Source organism: Tribolium castaneum, chromosome 8, assembly GCF_031307605.1.
Source record: "Tribolium castaneum strain GA2 chromosome 8, icTriCast1.1, whole genome shotgun sequence".
Taxonomy (NCBI): Eukaryota; Metazoa; Arthropoda; class Insecta; order Coleoptera; family Tenebrionidae; genus Tribolium; species Tribolium castaneum.
This window is the reverse complement of record NC_087401.1, coordinates 9,929,772-9,951,249: the sequence shown is the minus strand read 5'-3', so window position 1 is coordinate 9,951,249 and position 21,478 is coordinate 9,929,772. Positions and strand designations below refer to the sequence as shown.

Sequence of the window (21,478 nt, the reverse complement as noted above, 5' to 3'; positions counted from 1 at the left end):
TCCTATTTTATTCATTTATTATTATTTAAAATTGTTTTATTCGTTACGAAACAGAAAAAAACGAAAAAATAAAAATCTTTGGTAAAAAATTTATTTCTTTAGAAGTGTAGAACAAAAAATTAAATAAAGACATAAATTATATAAATAAAATACCACAGATCAAAAAACTCTTTCAGATCGTAAGTAAAGCAGATGAATTAGTTACGTTAGTTTTTAGAGTTAGATTTTAGTGGAATAACACGAAAATAATGTACAATTTTTACAAAAACCACTGAAAAGGAATATAGGAAGACTGCCACAAATTGAAAAAAGTACTAAAGACACGTTGTAACCTCACTTATTTACAAACTTGGTCAAAATGATTATACACAGAAGAAAAATCTCTTAACTGTATATAAAATTCGTCCAACTAGCTAAAAAAACACTAACATCAATACTTTGTATACAAAATTATTCTCTATGATTGCAAAACATACTTAAAAAAATTAAAACCGTTATATATATACTTCTAAAAATCGCAAACATTGTACATGATATTTGATTAAGTCCCCTTATTGCCTGGACCCCCTGGCCGCCTCCTCCAACGCCCGCACTTTGAGCTCGCGCTCTCTCTGTTGCCTGAAATTTAGTTTTACTTATACAAGGCGGTTTTTGACAGAATTTGGACAAAACAAACATTTTAGGTCAAATTTCACTTTTTAACTGAAAATCCCAAAATCGACTAAAATTAAAATAAAAAAAAGTACAAAAAATATAAAAAATCGTTTTTAATAAAACATGGCGTTTCGGGCGCCATGAAACTAACCTCAAATACTCCTCATGTTGAGCAACTATGGAAGGATGCGGCGGAAACCGATCTCTCTCTAGTAACATTTGTCTCTGTAACTGTTCATGGGCGGCAGCCTGCAACCCCACAATTAAAAAAAAATCACACCCACCAACCCGTTTACCTGATGGGCCAACTGATCGGCGTACGGCCGCCCTAGAAGATCCGGGTGGTGCAACCCTAAGGGGGCATCACGTCCAGGAATCAGCCCCGGACGGGGGTACCCAGGAGCCCCTGAAGCTACATTACTTTCCCAAACGAAATTACAAAAATACGCTCTCTTACCGGGTAGGGGAAATCCCGCCGCCGCTGCAGCCGCCTCCTGTTGCGCCTGTTGCTGCTGGGGGTGGAGATGTAGGTGTGTGTGCGCATGCGTATGTGCGTGAGTGTGTGCGTGATACTCGGGGGAAATCCCGGCCATTTGGAGACGCACCATTGGATCGGTGGCAAGCGCCAAACGCTCGACTTCCAATTGGGCGGCGTGTGCCGGGTGGTGGGGGTGACCGGGCGGGGCTCCAGGCGGTCCGGGCGGGCCTGGAGGGGCGGGAATACCCAAACGTTCGAGACGCTCGCGCTCCAATTGGGTCAGCTGGGCGCTACTCCCCGCCCCCGGGTAGAAGGCCAGGTGGTGGAGGGGGAGGCCGGGGCCGCCAGGCCCCGCAAGACCCGCCGCTGCATATCTATAAAACAATTGGTTATTTAGCCACGCCTTTAAATCACTAGACCCACCTCCTTTGTATTTCCATCCAATGGGGATCCATCGGGTTGGGCGGTCCCCGCATCCCGGTTTTCATAATCTCCTCCTTCAATCGCTCGTTCAATTCTCGTTCGCGAATCTCTCGCATCTCCCGCTCGCGTTTCTCGCGTTCTAAGTGTTCGAGCTCTAGCCTCTCTCGGGCCCCAGGTCCGTACATGCTATTCAATTGGTACTGCATTATGGGGTCCATCACGTGGGCGGGAGGTAGGAGTGACCTTTGCATATGACCGGGGCTAAAGCCAGCATGTGGTCTCGCATACTCTGATAACTGTCTCAAGGCCGGGGTGTCATTGAACCCAGGCCGTGGGAATCTCTCGTAAGGCGACGATACCGTCTCTAAAGGCCCACGTGACGGAGGTTTAATATCCGGTTTTTCCGGTGTTGTGATTTTCCGGGCTTGTGCTTGTTGCGCCCTCTCGCGTTCCTCGCGCTCACGTTCGGCTTGCTTCCGGAGGCGCTCTTCGCGTTTCCGGGCGAGTTTCGAATCCGGAACCGGTTTGAAGGTTAGATCAGTTCGCGTACACGAATTGTAATCACCCCGATTCCAATGACGTAAAAATCTAAAACGACAATGAGACCCAATCATTGGTTGAATTTAAAACTTACATTGCTGATTGGCTCCTGTGGCATTCTGTATCCTCCACTCGGGGTTCGGGGGAGGGGCCTCGAGGCGGTCCTACTGGACTTGTTTGTCCCTCTTCTTCAGGGACTGGTTCTGGTTCAGGCTCCACTTTGATTTCCTCAACCGGGGGTGGTTTAGTGGGCGGAGCTTGTTGCATATTGGCTGCGGCTTGTGCAGCGTGTGCACGTAACGCATCGAGTGAACTATTGCCAGTCATTGGGGGCGGTGGGAGGGCTTGTGGGTGGTGACCCATACTGGGCGGTTGTATCATTAAATGGTGTGGGTTGGTTTGGGGAGGCGGGGCTTTGTGCATTCGGAGTAGGGGATTGGCCGGTGAGAGTCTATCGTGGTGGTGTGTGTGGTGATGGGTGTGTGTGGTTGAATGGTTTATACTCGTTGTGGCTTGAGTGGTGGGTGTGTGTGGAGAGCTCGTCCTTACTGTTTTTTGGTTGACTTTGTGTTGCACTGATTGGCTGGAACTGGTGGAGGTGGAGTGACTTATAGTGATGGAGTGACTGGCTCCGCCTCCGTAACTCTGTTTCTCGCTACTGGCGTGCACTGAACTGTGATGCGATGTTGATTGGTGGTGGGTCAAGGTCATTTCGTGGGTTTGGTGACGCTCCGCCCCCTCACCGTCATTTTCGCGAATCTCGCGTTTGGTTGTCATAGTACTACTCGAAGTGTGCTGGGATGAAAGTACAGTTGCACTAACCGTATCAATTGTTTTTGATAATTCGGGGCGTGTCGAAGGTGGGGGTATCGCATGTGGTTGGGGGACAGGATAGGGATAGGGGTAAGGGAACGAATAACCTGAATAGGGGTGAGTGTGGAACTGATGCATTGCGTGCAAGAAAGACGGGTGCATGAGAGCATGAGATGGGTGCAACGACCCCGGATAGGAGTGACCACTTTGTGAGGCGTGGATTGGTTGTGGGATGCTACTAGGGGGCGGTGCTCCCGGACTTGGGCTAATCAAGTTGATTGCAGAATGCGGGGAGTTGGTGCTAGGCGGAGTTTGAGCGATTGGAGTGGGCGTGGTTGTAGTTTTCGGAGTGGGGGACTTCTCGATCACTTGAGCCGGACTTGCCCGATTCGATGGCTCAGGTTCCTTCTTTATGTTATCGAGGGCGGGTCCTGAGGGCGGTCTTTCGCTACTACTGGGAGTGGTTTGTGATGGAGGGGGTAAATACCCGGGAACTTTCACATCTTTCAAACTTTGTAGCGGATCGCTTGGTAAATGACTAGATGAGGGAGGAATGAACGAACTGGCCGTCGAGACCGGTTGGGTGTAGTGTGACGAAGGGGCGTTGCTTTGACTCGAGGGCGGGTCGGGAATCTCTTGCTTAATTTTCAAATTTTGTGGTTCATTTTGAAGATTCTTATCGTGACTTCGAGGCGATTGTGGATGGTTGTAGGTCATAAAACCGTAATGGCTCATCGGTGGTTGGCTGCCACCAATCGTAACCAAATTACTCGATTGCATTAGACTTGGAATTGGAGGTTGGCCAATGGAAGTCGATGTGATTGGTTCGGGACGGTCTAACCGTTCCGGTCGTTCTAATTTTTCAACTCTTTGTTTTTCGGATTCTTCGTAATCGCGATTACTGCTAGTGGAAGTTGGCGGTAGTTGAGTGGAGGGGATGACGGTAGGGATGTTAAGTGGGGGTGGTTGAGCTTGATTCTGGGCGGAGCTATTCGCGAATGATTCGTTTCGTGTCTGACTTGTCAATTCCATTGGCTCGTCGCGTGGCTCCATTTTGATCATGTTGCTCATACTGTGACACAGTTGCGGTGGCTTGCTTTGATTGAAATTATAATTAGGTTCCTGTTTCATGTCTTTGATGAAAGTCGAGTGATTCATGTTGACGATTTGATCCTTGTTTCCGTGTTGTTGATTCAAGTTCAACGGAAGGTTGTTTTGAGGGTAATGATTCAAAACTGGTTCTTTTAGACTGAAATTGATTTGATCCTTGACCATATTTTGCGGAGCAAACACGTTATCTTTATACACATTTTCCTCTTTTGGATTGATAGCTTCGTTACTAGACTCGACTTCTTCCTTGATTATTACCTTGTCCATTGTGACAACTTTAGGAATTATCAATTCGGTTTTAAACTTATCGGGGAGTTCTTTGACCTCCTCTTTGACTTCTTTTTCGACCGGTTTAACCTCCGGTTTAGTCACTTCCTTTTTCACTTCTGGCTTAACTTCAGGCCCACTTTTGATCAAACTTTTCCGTTCGTTAATATCATCCGGTAGTCTAATTGACACATTCAGTGGGAGTGGTTCAGTGGGCGTGGCCCCTTTCGCCGACATAATCACCGGTACAGTCCCCACTGCTTTCTCATCCCCACTTTCAACCTTGACTTTAGTCTCCTGATTGGTCGATTCGCCACTCTCACCCTCCCCTTCATTCGCTTCAACATCGTCATTAATCGACCCCGAATCCGTTGTCACACTTGACGGACTCTCCGCTCTCTCCCTCTTCTTCTTAAACAACCCCAACTCCTTCTCATCAACTTCCGCATCCTCGGTTTTATCTTGCGTTCGTTTTCGGTTTTTCGAGGGCGTTTCCGACTTCTCCTTCCCTTTCTTCTTAGCAGGCGTGGCCGAATTCGTGTTCTTCTCCATTGGACTGTTACTCGATTTGACGGGTGTTTTCGGTTCGGGTGTCTCCGTACCGCCTCGTTTCGGTCGCGCACGATTCGTGTTTTGCTCCTTCGCTGCTTTGTTTCTTGTGCGCATACGCTGTGGGCTAGCGTCGGGACTTTCTGTAACAAAGTGTAGAATCGGGGGGCGGGGATGAGTGGGTGGGGCTTACCGATTGGAGGTGTGCCACTTATAGCAGCAGGGGCGGTGAGTGGGGGAAGCTCGTTGGTTTTCTTAAGGTGGGCGCGGCAATCCCAACAGAGGAGTTGGCGGTCTTTACCACCAGGCTGCCAATCTTTAGAATCTATCAAATGATTAGTACCAACTGAAATTTAGTGGATAATCAAACTTACTAGTAGTGAAACAGTGGGAACAACGGTATTGTGCCTCGCGACTGTCACTGTCGTCTTCTGAATTATCGTCTTCGGTTACTGAACTTGTTTCTCCGGGTTCTTTGCCTGGTTGGGGGCTCGGTCGGCTACTTTCAGTCTCGACTGGGGCTCCGGTACGTCCTACGGTAACAACCAATCAGGGTGAAGAGGTGGGTACTGTGGGCGTGTCTTACCTGCAGATGGGGCGTTGTTACCCCCTCTACTATTGCGTGTATTTCTGATACGTCGTAATGAACCTTGACGCCGCCTTCTGTGTGGTCTGTTATTATTGGCTCCTGGTGTTTTCTTCCACAAGTAATAAAATTCGACCAATTCGGGCTAAACCAATCAAATGCCAATAAACCAACCCGGGCATGTAATCACCACTTACCGTATCTCTGTGAGGTAATAAGTCCTTTCGAATTCGGAAAAAATTCTTCCCGAATTGTCTCAAACCTTTAACGAAACGCTTAGTTTCCTCTTCGCTCCATTTCTTATCGATGCCTTTCGGCACCGGACATTTGACTAACGCTTGTAGGGCTTTCCCCGGGTCGTATCCCGAGTCATGTAACTGATTTTTTTGTTGGATTTTTGTAAAATTGTTTGGTTTGTGAAACATACCACATCTAGTGCGTTGATGGTAGTGTCATCTCTGGAAGCCGCATTGGCGCCATCTTCCGGACAACCACCGTCACACATGCCTGCGAAAGCGGCCATTGACCTGGCCGCCCTTAAATACATCAAAAGGTCCGAATCTAAGGTCATGGCAGGCACCCATCTCAGTTCTTCTCTAATACGGGTCTGTTCTGGATCGGGAGAGAGCAATTCCGGTGAAACACCCGGTCGGTATTCGGGCAAACGCGCCTGAGATCGGGTCTTATATTAATTGGGAACTCTAAAGGTACTACCGTTTAATAAATATCGGAAGCGGAAAACAGAGTAGGCCGACAACAAGAGTAGTACCGGTAATAAAAAAAGTCCAAGACATCATATATATCTACGGGATGTAGAGTTGTGTGGTGGGGGTAGGAAAAAGGCGGGGCCTATGTACAACCGGTTGGAGTTACGTCTCTAGTAAGTTTCAACCAGGTCTACCAACATGCTATACACAACCAATATACCCCGTGCTAACATGCCAATGGCCGATATTAAAAATGGCGAAACCGAACGTCAAATGATCAATTAAAACGGAACGCCATGTCTAATCTCGACCCTATTGGGCTATTCTCTAAAAATCTGCCAGTCTATAACTCCATACATTCTATAGCTAATAGATCCCTGTAATAAATTTCTTAAGTCCTTATAAAGTCGTAATAAAATTCATATTTTCAAAACCTTAGTTTTATATCAACGTTTGTAATTTAATAATTTGTAGAAATTTAACAATTGGAAAAATAACACAAGGGCAAAATATAGGCGACTTGTTAAAAATCGAGTTAATCTGGCGGTGGCGAAGAGAGAAAAAAAATTGAAAGAAAAAACAGGTCTTTCTGTTTGGGAAAAAGTTGCTGAAAAAGAAGCAGCACTCCAGAATCTAAAGGAAGTCGATGTAAGAAAAATAGTAAAGGGATAATGTAAAAGAATAACAAATAACCGGCCTATGACAGAAAATCATCTATCATTTAGTTTTAAAAGAAAGAAGATTGGAGTTAGAAAAAGCAAAGTTTAAATTTTTTTAAATGTGTTGGCACATCTACACATTGTAATTTTTTTGATGAATTTTAATTTTTTTAAATTAAAAAAACTGCTAAAATCTGATAGTAAATTTAAAAATAATTATTCATCGTTTTGTTACGGAACGATTACCTTGTATGAAACATAAAAACATAAAAAAATAATGAAAACTAAATAAGTTAACACAATAAGTTTGTAGTACTAGATTTTTTAAAATATTACTTTAGGAATTTTTTGAACATTTTTCCCGTAATCTGCACTTGCTTCTCAATAACGTACCACTGAGTTGGTGCGCCAGTTTTTGAGCACCCTGTATTATAAGATTTGAAAAATTAATATGTACCATTTTATTACGTATTTCTATTAGTACCAAACGGTTATCTAGTTATCCATGACAGTTACGTTAACTAAAATAAGATTCCAACATAATTTTTTTATGTTCTTCGTAAAAAATTTGGACTTATTGACAGATAAAGCGGTGCTGAAGTTATTTACGCAATTCGTTTCACTGCTGGCGAAACTGTCATGGATATCTAGATCAAAATTTTAAAAAATCGCATGGTGTTAAACATGATTTCTTCTAATATAATTTTCCCTAGCATTTGATACAATATTACTAGTATTATTACGATCCAACATTGAACTACTTAACAATGGCAAAATACCGAGGAATACCATAATATTTTACAGGAGTATTGCCTTTGTTCCATAGCAATGTATCGATACAGAGGAGATAAGTCTCTACGGTGTCACTTTTTTTACTATAACTTTATAAAGACACTATGGCGGTCCCCGAGAACTGTCAAAATGTGTTCATACTTTTATACAAATCTCAAAAAATAGACTACGCAGTACCAAACAAAAAGCAAAATGATTAGAAATCAATTCCCCACAAAACTACACATTTTTTATTTAGTATTGAATACGTTTTCTTAGTCTGCTGATCCGAGACTTGGGTGCCAAACGCAAGATACTGCACAGATCGAAAAAAAATACACCATTCATGCACAACATCATTGTAAATATGTATGCAAAAATTGAAACCGATACTAGCAATAGCAAGGAAAAAATAACCTTTAGAAAAATTTCTTTGAGAACGAGATTTTTTTGAAAATACCGCTTTCTAAATTTATTTGCCAGTTGGAGGCCAGTTGGTTTTCGGTTGAAAATTGTTGTCGATTTTGAGATATGTATAATTAAAGTAAAAAAAAGTGTAAAAACACATATTTTTTTGATTTGACAGTTCTCGGAGGCCGCTTAAGGTTATAGAATTTAAGCTACAGAAAATTTTATTTTTCCTTATAGTCTATAGCCTAAAGAGTTATAGCACTATAGCGTGCGTTTTCTTAGAGAATAGCACCACTAATTTCGAATAAAAATTTTGCTGTTACCGTGTTGTCGGTCTCACGTACATAAATATCTTTTACCTGGTTGCCGGGACCCACCCTAATCTCTCCTTGAGTTGTTGCCATTTTTTACCAATTAATTACATTTCTGAAATAAAACACAAATTGTAGCCAACACTTGTCGTTTCGACCTCCCCTCGATCGCCCATTGCTACGCTCCACCCACCCCTCCCCACTCCATCCGCAAATTCCCCTCCCGATTGATTGAATCATGCCAACCGCGATTAAAAAAAAATTGTCATTTATTCGAGTCCTTGACGAAAATAAGCATTTTTACGACACGATTAACCGAAAAATCAATAGTTTTACGATCAATTTAGCCGAGAGAAATGACATTTTAACGACTGTGTTTATAACGACGTCGCGTAATAAAATCCTCCTTCGACACTTCTTCCAACGCGGAAACAAAAGACAATCGATGTTGGACGCCGATTAACGGCGGAAATCCGGCCTCGGCTCACTAGATCGGATCAAAGACGCCGCAAAACGGGCCGTCAAAGGGCCGTCATCGGCCCGCGCGCACGCAATCATTTAACAAATTAACCCGTTAATCCGCCCCCCACCCCCGGACTTGTATACATAACAATTAACTTGTCAATCGGGATAATTAGCGCCGCAAACAAATGAGCGTCGGGCGTCGATTTCCGCACCAGGCGACCAAAGGAAATAAATCAAGAATGCAGGAAAAACAAACGAAATTCGCTACTTACCTCAAAGCTGGCGCTACATAATAAATAAAAGACGACAGGAAGGGTGCGAGCTGGCCCCCACGGGTGAAACTAACACTGATTTGGGGCGCGCGACACCACAGACACCCGTTTGCACACTCGGGGCACGGTTATAGCCCCCCGAAAACGGTAAATTGCACTGGAAATAGCCGATAATAGTGGTATCGATTCAGGCAGCCATTTTAACTTGGCCTTCCTTGATTTGTTCATTCACAAGTGGCGCCAGTGGCGACATCTGCACCAAATTTTCGCTAATTGGGCCCACCTTAATTATAATTAACACCACATTAAGTAGAAAATTCTCGGGCAAAAACTACACCAGGAACGTGACAATTTTGTCGCAAAATTTGCCGGAATTAACGCATTGCACAGGTTCCTGCTCGTTGTTCAGTGTCAATTCAACAGATGGCCTGTCGCTTGTCAAAATGACAAGTCAGTAGTATGTGTAAATAAATAAATAAATAATTAATATTTCGTTCGTCACAATAACGGTTAATAGTGTTAGGATGGACGACTTGAAGCACAAAATTCTGGGCCTGATCAACAAACAGGTAAGTGGTACGATTCGTATGAGCCCCCTTAAAGCGCTTCCAGGGGCCTAAAATCCCGTCGATGGGGTTCTCCGACGCCAATTATCACTTCCCCCAAGTGGAGAATCTATCAATTAATAGTAAGACAGTTGCTGAGACAAATAGGCCCTCAGACCAGGAGATTTTGGAAAGTATTGAAGCGGCCTATTTTTCCATCCGGGACGACTTTGACATTTGCCGATTTGAACTGGGGGTGAGTGTGAACCCTCTTTTGCCCTCTCAAATAATCAAAAAATTCGTAGAAGTTGCCCCAAACGCTCGACTGTGACCAGATCCAGCGCGACTTCAAAACCCTCAAACAGCAACACCAAGTGGTCTCGAAGAAAGTCCTCCAATTAATATTGGAGCACCAAAGTGGCTGTAACACCGAGTTCGATAAAGTCTTAGAGATTTTGGAGCAAGTTAAGGACACACTTCAGGAGTGTAAAACTAGTCGGAGACACTTAAAAGTGGCCGCGGATCAGTTCCGCGCCTCCCTTGAGCTCCTCGCCAACTACCGTAAACGCAAAATTGCGCAAAACCTGCTAAACAACCTCAAAATGATCAAATATCTCGTAAGTGAGGTTATGTCACTAGTGACATTTGAGGTTATGTTTGTAGCGGTGTTATGACCAACGATTGCAAGGGCTTTTACGCGATGAGGACTACGCGGGGGCGATCATTGAACTCAAAAAGTGCCACAAAATCGCCACCAAGTATCGACATTTCAGCTGCGTGGCCGCCCTAACTTATAAATTGCAAGAAACTTTGGAGAGTACGGATGGGCAACTTGACCGGGTTTTGGCACAGGTTTTTGGTGTTTTAACCAGTGTTAGATGCTAATTGAGGGGTTTTAGACGTGTTATCATTTTGATGGTGAGCGCTATCAGAAATTACTGCTTGCTTATCATTTATTGGATAAGTCTGAAATTTCAATGATTGATAATTTGCACGTCCATTATATCACTGCGATTTACAATACGTCGTTAAATGTGGTGCATTCGTACGTAACGTCGGCCGAAAGTATCGAAAGTTCGGAGACGAGTGGGAAAAATCCGTACAAAACGCTTTGTCAAGTGAGTGATTTAATCTCAGTTTTTTTCCCTTAATTACATTGATGAACATTATTTCTTTTTTATTGTCTACCACGTGTCTTTTTATTGTTTGTTATGCAGATTCTGAAAATGTACTCAAAAATTGGCCATCTCGTCAGCTGTCTGAACAAAATTATTAAATATTTCTATAAAAATACAGGGTGTGTCAGAAATATAAGCTGTTTCAAAACTATAGAAACGCCATTTTCTCTCAAAATTAACTGTTATAAATTATTGATTCACTTCAAAAAAGAATAAAATAACAGCTAATGAAAGATCTTTATAACTATTTTTTCAATCTTATTTAAAAAAATAATTCGGTGAAATGTGACGTTTGAAACAGTTAATACGTGTGTGAATTTTAACAGGTAACATAGCTCAGCAAATGAAACATTTCTATATTAGTAATTTTTCAATCAAGAGATTATTTAAATGTTCCTTTTGTTGCACCAAAACTGCCAAAATCTTTCAGAATGTTCTAGCAATCAAATAAAAGATAAATAAAAAGAAAAACTTTTTAATAAGCGCCACAATTCGGGAATAAAATTAACTAGACGCCCTCTGGTGACGACATGTCGTACTTGCCGAAAACAGTAACGAAATTTTCGTAATTCCTCATTCAATGAATTATTTAGCTGTTCTGCGTGTGTACTGTTTATTTCAATTTCTTACATTAGAGAGTTTTTCGTGATTATAAATTATTATAAATTATTTTTGTTGTAAAAGTGAAAAAAAAATTGTTTTTGATAAAAAAGTCTTGTTATAACATTTGCGTAATCAAAGACTATAAGTATTGGATCATAGCGGATAGCGAACACATGTTGGGTTAACAAAAAACAGTAAGTTATTGAAGTGTGAAGTTGAACATGGTTAAGGTTTTTGGCAAATAACTTCGAATGTGTTAGGATTTACGTTAGTGTTGTATTAAGAAAAAACGTTCATTTTCTAATTCCCCATCGAAAGGTTTAAAAATAAATAGAGGTTGCCATTTGAAATAAGCAAAATAAGAGGCTCTAAAGTTTAAAAAGTTTGAAAATAAATTGTAAACACACTGTAGTAATTCAGATCAATCAAAATTAATTAATAATTCTGTTAAACCCTGTTCAAGACGTACGTAGTAATAATTACATCAATAAAGCACCGTTTCTATTTTTTATTGATTTTTAAAACTAAAGGTGTAAAACCAAATTTTTTTTGTTATAATTTTTTTTAACAGTAATCTCTGAATTGATTAAAAAAAACTTTAGGGACATGTAAGAAGCTAAAAAGGCATTTTAATGAGCACTAAGAAATAATAGCATGCCATTAAAAAAATATTACTATGACGTCATACTTTTTTGAGACACTCTATATAGTAAAAAATATTTTCCTGAAATACGTCCTAGAGTATAAATAACGTCTACAAAATATTAAAAGTCCAGCTTAACTAATAGCTGATCTACAGACGACGGGAGCAGATTTGGGTCACCCTGTATACATATTTAATTTGCATGGAATAATAAAATTAGTTTATTTTGTTTTCTACAAAACCTGACGTGTTATTTTAACGTTTTTTATGTTTTATTATCCACTATTATAAAATAGAATTAATTTGGACATGATTTATAAAAAAATTGTCCAATTTTTTTTAAATTTTAGAGTGTTGGGAGCGACGTTTTTATTCCATGTCTGGTGAGTTTGTGCAAAGTCTTGTTCAAGATCGTGCTAAGTTACCACCAATTGATCAATTGGCATAACAATCAAGAGCAAGAGACAAATTTAAATAAGGAAAAACTGGACCACAATTTGACTAAAATCTGGGATGACGTGCAACGTAAAGTCTCAGGGCTTCTCCTCAACGCTGATTTGGCCTCTTATAAGTTCGACCAGTTCGTCCAAGTTTTGGGTGTTGTGCACCGCTTGATCCAAGTTGGCGAGGAATTTTGTCTGAGCAAATCGGACGATTTGCAAGAATCAATTCGTAAACAAAGCGTCAACTATTTCAAAAATTACCACATCCAGCGTTTGGAGGAATTAAAAATCTTTCTCGAGAATGAAATGTGGGAGATTTGTCCCGTTAAGCCCACCTTTACTCTCCTCCAATTGCAAGAGTTTAAGTCTTTAAGGGGGGTTCTTAGGAATTTTAAGTTGCGTCCGCCGGCCACAGGTGGCGCTTATTCGACGGCTTCGACTGATTGTTGTTCGTCGAACCATTCGCAAGATGGAAGTAGTATTGTTGGGAATTATTTTGTGAGATATGCAGAAAGTGGCACTCCGTTTGATTCAGGACTTGATGAAACTGTAATCGAGGAGGATATTCTTGCAGGGGAAAATGACGGGTCTGGTTATTTTTCGGAAGAAAGTGATGAAGAACCAGAAGAGTTGAGGAGGGATTTTGTTGATGAGGAAAATGCAAGTCCCAAGAAACGGGAAAAACAGATCAATTGTTTGGTTTTGACCAATACAACGTTGTCGGTTTTGAGACAAATGGGGAAGTATTTGCAAATGTCGAGGTTGTTGAAACCGATAGCGTTTCAGATTATCAGTTGCATGAACCAGTTGTTTGATTTTTATCTCTATTCGGTTCATGCCTTCTTCGCTGCTGATTTGGTGAGTTTAAGTATTTTTGTTGTTGGTAAAACAGTTTCCTGTAATCGAAAAAGAAACAATTGTTCTTGTTTTGCATTTAGCTAATGAAAAAACAGAGATGATTTTTCTGATTATAGTTTCTTGTAATCCAAAAATTTACTTTAGAACAATTATTGTAATTAGGTACATATTTTGGGACGAGATTTTCTGATTTCAACATTTTTATTAAAAAAATAAGTTTTTACAAACCAATTAAAAGTATGGTTTTCTTTGTTTAATTGTTTTATAAAATTCTAATTGTAAATTCAAAAACATTTTTAGAATATTTCTATGACTGGCGAAAATAAAATAACACATTTTTAGACACTTATATTAAAAATACAATGTACTGATAACCTAATTGTAATAATTAGTTGTTTTTTTGTATAAAATAAATTTCAAAAAATTTATAATTACATTTTGAAATTAACAAATTGTAATCTGTGCAAGATTTGAATATTTCTACCAAAAAATATGTACATATTTACTTGACTTCTGAACATATATTATAAAATTTTATAGACAATTTTTTAAGTAAAATATTAACAAAATAAGCACTATTTTTAGTATATTAAATACTTTTTTGGTTTTTGTTTTAATGTAGGAAATCACAATTTCTAGTCAAAGTTACAAAAAATTCGGGTTATTTTCTAATAAAATTTTCGAATTTTCATTCTCTCGAAAGATCGCTAAAAATTCATCTGAAAAAGACTAAAAAACCCTTACAACGACTCGCAGCCACCTTTACTTTAGCAAATATATATTTGTTTTTTGATGAATTACAGTTTTCTGTAATGGTTTCGAAATGTTAAAAAAAATTATGGATAAATTTTCAAAGTAAAAAATGGATCTTACCATGAGACTATAAAAATTATGTAAACTGTAACAAATCGTCCTTAAAACATTTTTCATTTAACCTAATTTAAACATTTTTGCATTTAAACTAATGAAAAACGAAGTAGATGTTCCTGTGCACCTTCCTGTACTTGGCAAAGGCTAACATTCACTTCAAAACAATTCTAACTTGTCGCATTATATATTTTGGGAGGATATTTTCTGTTTTCACATTTTTTTTTACAAAAAGAAAATGCTTCTACGAACTAATTAAAAATGAGTAAAAAATATTTTTGAAACTTTTTATACCTGGTGAAAATAAAATAACACGTTTAAAGAGATTTATATTAAGAATATGTACTGAAAAAGTAATTTAATAATCTGTTACCTCTGCAAGATTAAAAAATTCTACCGAAAAATAATTATATCTACTGTGTGAACATTTGAATTTATAATTAGAGTAGGCGTGTTTTTTCTTTGTGATTGACACATTAGTGCAAACTGAGGGAATAAATTAATTCTAATTAAATATTACCGTTGTAAATATATTTTTCTGTTGTCCTAACTTGGACTTACCAAATCATTTGACTCCTGAATATGTATGATAAAATTTTATACACATTTTTAACGTAATAAAAACATTTATTTTTATTTACAAAAATAATGAAAAGAAACAGAACTTAAATTTTTTTTAATTATTTTCTAATAACCAATTTTTTCTTTGTTTCTTTCGTTCCTAAAGAGGTTTACGCATATGTCCCAGAACTCATCTGAAAAAGAGTAAAAATCGAGTTTCTAAGTTTATTTTTGTTAAATTACAGTTTCCTGTAATTGTGACATCAGACTATAAAAATTAAAACAAGAAACATGCAAATACAACAACACTTTATTATTATTCTATGAACATTTTTCAAATTTGACGTGTTCTCATAGAAAATAAATTTCCTATTTACAATTTTTTAGTAGAAAATCAATTATTTTAGACCGTCGCTAGCAACTCTCTCTACACGCCCGAACTCACCCAAACGTTGAAAAAAATCTCCGACAATCTAGTCACCGAATTCGAGGAACCGCCCACTGACGAAACCCCGCCCAAAATCCTAAAACCCGCCCTCTCACCAATGGTGGACCTCACCAAACCTGAACACTTGCACGGATTGGCTGAACGTATCGTGGGCGTGGAAAGTGTCATCTTTCTCGCCAAACAATATGAATATTTACAGGAATTCCTCGAGTATTTAATCCCGCCCACGAATAAAATAATGTTGCAACAGTTTTTCACACAGGTGAGTCACTATTTCAATTTAAAAGCCGTTAAAATGTAACCACCGGTTGTCATGTTCACTTCTGGATGCGTCCTATTGGCCAACACTTGATAATTACGCATAAAGTTAGTCACGATTTTTATATGAATGAAGTCGAGTTTCTCCTTAAGGTGGAGGTATAGGTCTTGAAGGGGCTCGCGTGATTGGTTGAAAACGATAAGGTTACGCCCACCGGTCAGGAATTGGGCCAATTGCGAGACGAGGGCGTTTGGGTGTTCTTTTGAAGCGATGATAAGCGAATCCACGCCTTTGTTGAGTAGTTGACACGCCCGCTCGTTCTCGATTTGCCAGTTGGGTTTCTTTGGCTCCGCCCCCTCCTCGATTTTCATTTTTTTATTAGCAGGGGGGTCGTCAAATGTTTCTTTCTGTTGGTAGTAACAACGTAATACTGAATATAAGTTAACGTTGATGCAACGATTGAGTTGTTCGGGAGGGAAGTTCATAGCAACGAGGGCACTTTTCTGGCATTCGTTCCCCGGGTGTAGGTGTATCAAGTGGGCGGGGCTTCCGCCCCCTAATTGGTGGAGCAAAGCGGCTGGGAGGAGCCCCGAAGTGCCACTATCATACAATAGGTGGGTTCCTTGTGATTGTATGTTTGAATAAGTCAGGATTTGGGATAAGTCATCGATTCGGATTCCGAGCGTTTTGCTCGGGTCTTGTCGGTAGAACATTGTTGCCAACAGGCGAATTGTGGGCCGCCTTATCTGGACATATTCGAAATATTTTTTTTCTTTCTTTTTGATGTATTTCTCCTGGCTGTATTCAGTCTTCGAGTTGAACGTTTTCGAATTATTGATCAGTTTTTCAACGATTGAATTCGAGTTAAGTTCCTCACTTTTGAGCTTCGAAATATCTTCAGTTGTGAGATTTTGTGATTGTCCATCATCGGTTATATTACGATTGTCGAGGCCACTTTTCTCGATGTTAATCGACGTGATTCCGGGCATTTCGTCCACTTTTTCAAGCGTGAAAAGCTTCCGATTGCCTGGAAAATTCTTCATTTGGAAAGTTGCCCCATATTTTTCCCCCACGATGTTATCCAATTCGACGGTGAAACTACCAAGCGAGAGGGTCCCATGAGCCTTCAATTTGTGTAGTTTTGTGTACCCCTGACGTTGCACTATCACAAAATCACCCACTTTTATCACATTTTGATCCATGCTTGATTTTTGAGGTTATGTACTTTGGGGTTATCAAACGTTACTAGTAGAAAAAGATAGCGCAATTGAAAATCAACAAGGACGACAAAGACGGGTTATTGGTGCTTTCAGAATGGCACCATGACCGATAAAATCCCCTAGATAATTTAAAATTAATTAAAAATTTTAGAACATTTCGAGCGCTAAGGACCTACGAAAGCCCGTTTACATGTCCGTGGGGGCGCAGGCGTTCGATTTGCGTCAAATTTTGGTCTCAATGGCGAAAATTAACTGGGAGGTGAAGGAAGTCATGTCGCAACACAACACCTACATTGACCGAATCCTCCGAGTAATTATAATAAATTACAAATTGATTTAATTAAACTAATTGCGTATAATGTCAGGAGGTGCAGATTTTCACATTGCGGTTGGAGGAAGTCGCTCACAAAGTCCCCGTTTCTGTTGAAGTTTCCACGTCGTTGTGGGAAAGTATCGCCCATATAATCACCCACACGTTGGTTCAAGGGTAATTAATTGATTGCAATTGCAATTAAGTGTAATTATGTGTAATTAAGGTTCAGCGAGGCGAAAAAGTGTTCAAACGGGGGGCGGGCTCTAATGCAACTTGATTTTATCCAATTTTTGTCCAAGTTTGAAAAAATGGCTGGTTTAAGGCCCGTTCCTCATCGCGAATATGTGGAAAACTATATAAAGGCGTTTTATTTGCCCGAATCTGAGTTGGAAAAGTGGATTAAGGAACATGGGGTGAGTTGGAAAGTAGGTTGTTTGTCGTTTTAATTTTTTTTTTGTAAGGAATATTCGGCTAAACATTTGTTCGGGTTGGTTTCCTGTGCGTGTCAGAGTAATAAGAAGACGAAACAGAGGCTTCTGCAAGTGATTGATGAGGGGGACAGGGGGGATAGGTAGCCTTTGCTTGATTGTGATATTTGATAGGGCACAAAGTGACATAAAGTTTCAATTATTTTATTTAGTTTTTTACATGAGCAGGCACTATTTATGTTAACATTTTAGGTTTAATTAATAATTATACACAAAAATGAATTTTTTAATTACATTGAATTTTGTAATTCAAAAATCAATAAAATTTATTAAAAACCAAAGTTGTGGCTTGTTTTTTATTTCCATTAAAATTTAATATACTTATGAGTAGATACTACGGGTATCTAAAGATTAGGATATGAAACGACGTACAAATAAGAAGTTCACGTTTTCGCTAGCGGTGAAAAAATATAAGTGTTTTTCAAGAAAAAAAAACGGAAACTTTTTTTTTTTCAAAAAGTACTGTTTTAATTGTTTTCAAATTAACACATTATGTAATTCCATGAAGCTCATGAACATTTTTACGTTGGACAAAAACACTTTGCTTGTTTTTGCGTTCAATAAAATTACGTTTTTTTTTCTCCTGTTTTGACATTTTACGGTGGACCACGGATATCTATAGGTTAGGATGCGAAACGACGTACAAATGAAACGTTCCCGTTCTCGATAGTTACGTTAATATCGCCAGATGGCGCAGTTGTTTCATTACCCTCTAAGTTTTCAGAAAAAATGGTTGTATTTGTATAACGGTTAACACAGCAAATAAAAAAAATACTGGCAGATAAAGCATTAAATTCTCAATAGTAAGACATAAACAAAATGCAAAAATTTTATCGTAAACTATATAAAAAAAATTCAAACTTTGCCAATTTACACTCTGTTCGATATTTTTTAAAACGCTGCGAATACGGCAACAGTTGCAAGAAAAATGATACAAAGAGAGTTGTAGAGAATTAAATTCCGTACATAAAAGTCCGCGAGACCATATATCTATCTTCAACCATTTAGGCCTCAAAGTTGTTCAAAGACGCTCAAGCGACGGATTTGATTTATTTTGACGGTGGCCAAGTTAATTTATACCTAAACCGTTGAAGATAAAAAAATGGTATTGCCGACTTTTTTGTAGAAAATTTAATTCTCTACAACTTTGTCCTTTACACTTTTTTTGTATCTTCAACCGCATTCGCAGCGTTTGCAAAAATATAAGGTGGAACGCAAATTGATAATTCTTTGTGTACCGTCGCATATTTATCAAAACGCTGGGAATACGGTTGAAGATACAAATAAAGTGTAAGGAACAAAGTTGTAGAGAATTAAATTTGCAATAAAAAGTCTGCGGTACCAGATTTTTAACTTCTACAGTTTAGGTAGAAATTAACTTTCTATTACTCGACCATCGATAAAATCTGTCGCTTGAGCGTCTTTAGCGCCTAAACTGTTGACGATAGAGATATGGTTTCGCGAACTTTTTTAAAGAAAATTTAATTCTCTACAACTTTCTTCCTAACATTTTTCTTGTATCTTCAACTGTAGTTGCAGCGTCTTGAAAAATAAGGGACGAAGCGCGAATTTTAAATAATTTTTTTCTCATAGTTCTCATAAAAATTTTAGTTTTTGAATTTTTTTCTAAGTAATTAGTGAATTGGTTGGATTTAAAACGATTTGGCACCGAGACTGTCTTACGCTCGAAGCGCCCTCATTTTCATTCTGGCGTACTATTACTTAGGGGTCAGAAAATCTCGTTTCGTTTCCTAACTCATAGTCCTCCGTATTTGGAAGCTTTTTAATTTTTTTGGGCGAAATGGGCGATTTATTAAAAAAAACAGTCGATTTGTTGCCATTTGATTTATTACTTTCATACTATGTACAAATAGATACAAAAATACTGATGGTGATTTCTGTAAAATCCCTAACTCTAAATATTGAGCAATTATAAATAGCGGCGTGCCATTAATCTACATTAGATATCACAATGACATGTCTCTAGAACGAAACAGTACCAATCTTAAAAAAATAATTCACTAAGGACCTCACGAGTCTACATAAATAAATAACGATCACAATTAAAAAAGTAACTAACAGTTCACTAAAACCCTACACGTCCTCGTCATTGGAATCATTACAGTTGAGTTCTTGGTTCAAGGGCGCCACAAGACTAGAGAAATAAACTTCCAGTTCTTTTGAGTTCATACTGGCGCGCTTTTTCGGCTTGTAATTCGACAGTTTCTTCTCAATATTGAGGACCAGATCGTCCTCAATCCAGTGCGTGTTGTACACGTTGCGCTTCGATTTTGAGGCAATGAAGCGGTAAATTGAGGCAAGGAGGAAGCACGAACCCACGGCGAAGAAGAAATACATGATCCCGTTCTCAACCAATGGCAAGACGTTGAGGTAGAGGCGGAAACGGGCCGCGAGCACTTCCGGTAAAGTGTAAAGTCTCTACAAAGAAAACACAAAAAATTAATTCTGAAAACGACTTGAGGCCGAATAAACGACTTACAATTTCGGTCCAGAGGAGCGGCAAGATCATATCGGCAAATTTATCAACGTTGGCGATGGTTTTGATGCTTCCGAGCGCCATGTTGATTTGGTAACGGACGGCAAGATCGACTGGCAAGCCTGAATCCTGTAAAAAAATGCAAAAATGAGGAGTTGGGTTTGAATTTGGCGCGCGAAAGCGCCCCCTAGTGGCGGTCTATCAGTGTTGCCAACCGGAAGCAATTTTTTCGGCCACACGTTACACAATACAATAAAATAAGAGAATGGTCGTTTAACAAACAATGGTCTTTTATTATGATTCTTAAAACAAACATTACACAATATGTCGTGGTTCAACTGATTGTATGCGTCACGATTTGGGGAAAATATGTGTGGGCTGCGGAGGACTATAACTTAGGAGACGAAACGAGGTACAAAATCGCACCCAAAAAATGTAGTACGGCAAAGTAAAAATGGGGGCGCTTTGAGCGTTATAAATTGATTTAAATCCCACCAATTCACTAATTACTTAGAAAAAATGCAGAAATTTTGAGCTTTGTTCTCTTAACAAACTGAGACAAACGAACGACTAAAATTTTAATAAGAAACATGAGAAAAAATACTTAAAATTTAAAATTTGCGCTTCGCCCAGTATTTTTCAATACGCTGCTAATACTGTTAAAGGTACAAAAAAAATGTTAGGAAGAAAGTTGTAGAGAATTAAATTTGCTTTAAAAAAGTCCGCGAGACTATATTTTTATCGTTAACGGTTTAGGCCTCAAAGACGTTCAAAGACGCTCAAGCGACGGATTTATTTCATTTTACCAGAGATCCAGTAATGGAAAGCTAATTTACACTTAAACTGTTGAAGATAGAAAAATGGTATCACGGACTTTTTATAGAAAATTTAATTCTCTACAACTTTATTCCTTTCACTTTTTTTGTATCTTCAACCGTATTTCCAGCGTTTTGATAAATATGCGACGGTGCGCAAAAAATTGTTCAGAATTATCATTTTGCGTTCCACTTTATATTTTTGCGAACGTTGCGAATACGGTTGAAGATACAAAAAAAGTGTAAGGACCTGACTTTTTTGTAGAAAATTTAATTCTCTACAACTTTCCTCCAAGCATTTTTCCTGCATCTGTAACCGTATTCGCAGCGTTTTGAAAAATATGAGACAGGCTGCAAATTGGTAAAAGTTTGAAATTTTTTTAAACATAGTTTACGATAAAATTTTTGCATTATGTTTATCTTTTACTGGTGAGAATTTAATGCCCTATCGGCCAGTATTTTTTTGTTTGCTGTGTTTTAATCGTTATACAAATACAACCATTTTTTCTGAAAACTTAGAGGGTAATGAAACAACTGCGCCATCTGGCGATATTAACGTAACTATCGAGAACGGGAACGTTTTATTTGTACGTCGTTTCACATCCTAACCTTTAGATATCCGTGGTCCACCGTAAAATGTCAAAACAGCAGAAAAAAAAACGTAATTTTATTGAACGCAAAAACAAGTAAAGTGTTTTTGTCCAACGTAAAAATGTTCATGGGC

General features: G+C 39.0%; 4 protein-coding genes across 6 annotated transcripts in view; 1 reads left to right on the top strand and 3 right to left on the bottom strand.

Annotated features, from left to right (window-relative positions):
• Positions 1–75: 75 nt before the first annotated feature.
• On the bottom strand, positions 76–9,240 carry Gug (Grunge). Of its 2 annotated transcripts, none has more exons than XM_064358290.1 (13): positions 9,017–9,240; positions 8,313–8,394; positions 5,848–6,090; positions 5,618–5,797; positions 5,421–5,565; positions 5,209–5,367; positions 5,028–5,159; positions 2,190–4,977; positions 1,556–2,143; positions 1,112–1,506; positions 951–1,066; positions 806–903; positions 76–618 (listed from the first exon to the last, which is right to left on the bottom strand). In XM_064358290.1, exons 2-13 carry the CDS (start codon positions 8,370–8,372, stop codon positions 552–554), a joined length of 4,971 nt encoding a protein of 1,656 aa, XP_064214360.1. In that variant the 5' UTR covers positions 8,373–8,394; positions 9,017–9,240; the 3' UTR covers positions 76–551. The 2 variants fall into 2 exon arrangements, with proteins under 2 accessions (XP_064214360.1, XP_064214361.1); XM_064358291.1 differs by having other exon boundaries at positions 5,848–6,121; positions 8,328–8,394.
• Positions 9,241–9,365: 125 nt separating this feature from the next.
• Positions 9,366–17,723, top strand: Vps50 (Vacuolar protein sorting 50). Its single transcript, XM_008196709.3, has 11 exons — positions 9,366–9,585; positions 9,629–9,817; positions 9,867–10,178; positions 10,225–10,413; positions 10,461–10,679; positions 12,336–13,286; positions 15,122–15,424; positions 16,793–16,951; positions 17,007–17,128; positions 17,178–17,367; positions 17,416–17,723. The coding sequence occupies exons 1-11, from the start codon at positions 9,541–9,543 to the stop codon at positions 17,527–17,529; spliced, it is 2,793 nt and encodes a 930-aa protein (XP_008194931.2). The 5' UTR covers positions 9,366–9,540; the 3' UTR covers positions 17,530–17,723.
• Trmt6 (tRNA methyltransferase 6 non-catalytic subunit) lies at positions 15,009–16,775 on the bottom strand. Its single transcript, XM_008196708.3, has one exon. The coding sequence runs from the start codon at positions 16,621–16,623 to the stop codon at positions 15,433–15,435; it is 1,191 nt and encodes a 396-aa protein (XP_008194930.2). The 5' UTR covers positions 16,624–16,775; the 3' UTR covers positions 15,009–15,432.
• A 1,549-nt stretch (positions 17,724–19,272) lies between the features above and the next one.
• The window catches only part of LOC656947 (scavenger receptor class B member 1), a 53,312-nt gene continuing 51,106 nt past the window's right edge, over positions 19,273–21,478 (bottom strand). For both annotated transcript variants that reach the window (XM_008196710.3, XM_963441.4), the window contains exons 7-8: positions 19,943–20,068; positions 19,273–19,881 (exon numbers count right to left, since the gene is read on the bottom strand). In XM_008196710.3, coding sequence (XP_008194932.2) covers positions 19,537–19,881; positions 19,943–20,068 — 471 coding nt within the window. In that variant the 3' untranslated portion in view covers positions 19,273–19,536. The remainder of the gene's footprint in view (positions 19,882–19,942; positions 20,069–21,478) is intronic.

Coding starts and splice junctions, on each gene's coding strand:
- Vps50 (XM_008196709.3), top strand. CDS start 9,541: ATGGACGACTTGAAGCACAAAATTCTGGGCCTGATCAACAAACAG. Junction 10,179..10,224: donor TCAAAATGATCAAATATCTC/GTAAGTGAGGTT, acceptor TTATGTTTGTAG/CGGTGTTATGACCAACGATT. Junction 13,287..15,121: donor CCTTCTTCGCTGCTGATTTG/GTGAGTTTAAGT, acceptor CAATTATTTTAG/ACCGTCGCTAGCAACTCTCT.
- Trmt6 (XM_008196708.3), bottom strand. CDS start 16,623: ATGGATCAAAATGTGATAAAAGTGGGTGATTTTGTGATAGTGCAACGT.
- Gug (XM_064358290.1), bottom strand. CDS start 8,372: ATGGCAACAACTCAAGGAGAGATTAGGGTGGGTCCCGGCAACCAGGTA. Junction 5,368..5,420: donor TAACAACGCCCCATCTGCAG/GTAAGACACGCC, acceptor TTGTTACCGTAG/GACGTACCGGAGCCCCAGTC. Junction 5,160..5,208: donor TTCCCACTGTTTCACTACTA/GTAAGTTTGATT, acceptor ATCATTTGATAG/ATTCTAAAGATTGGCAGCCT.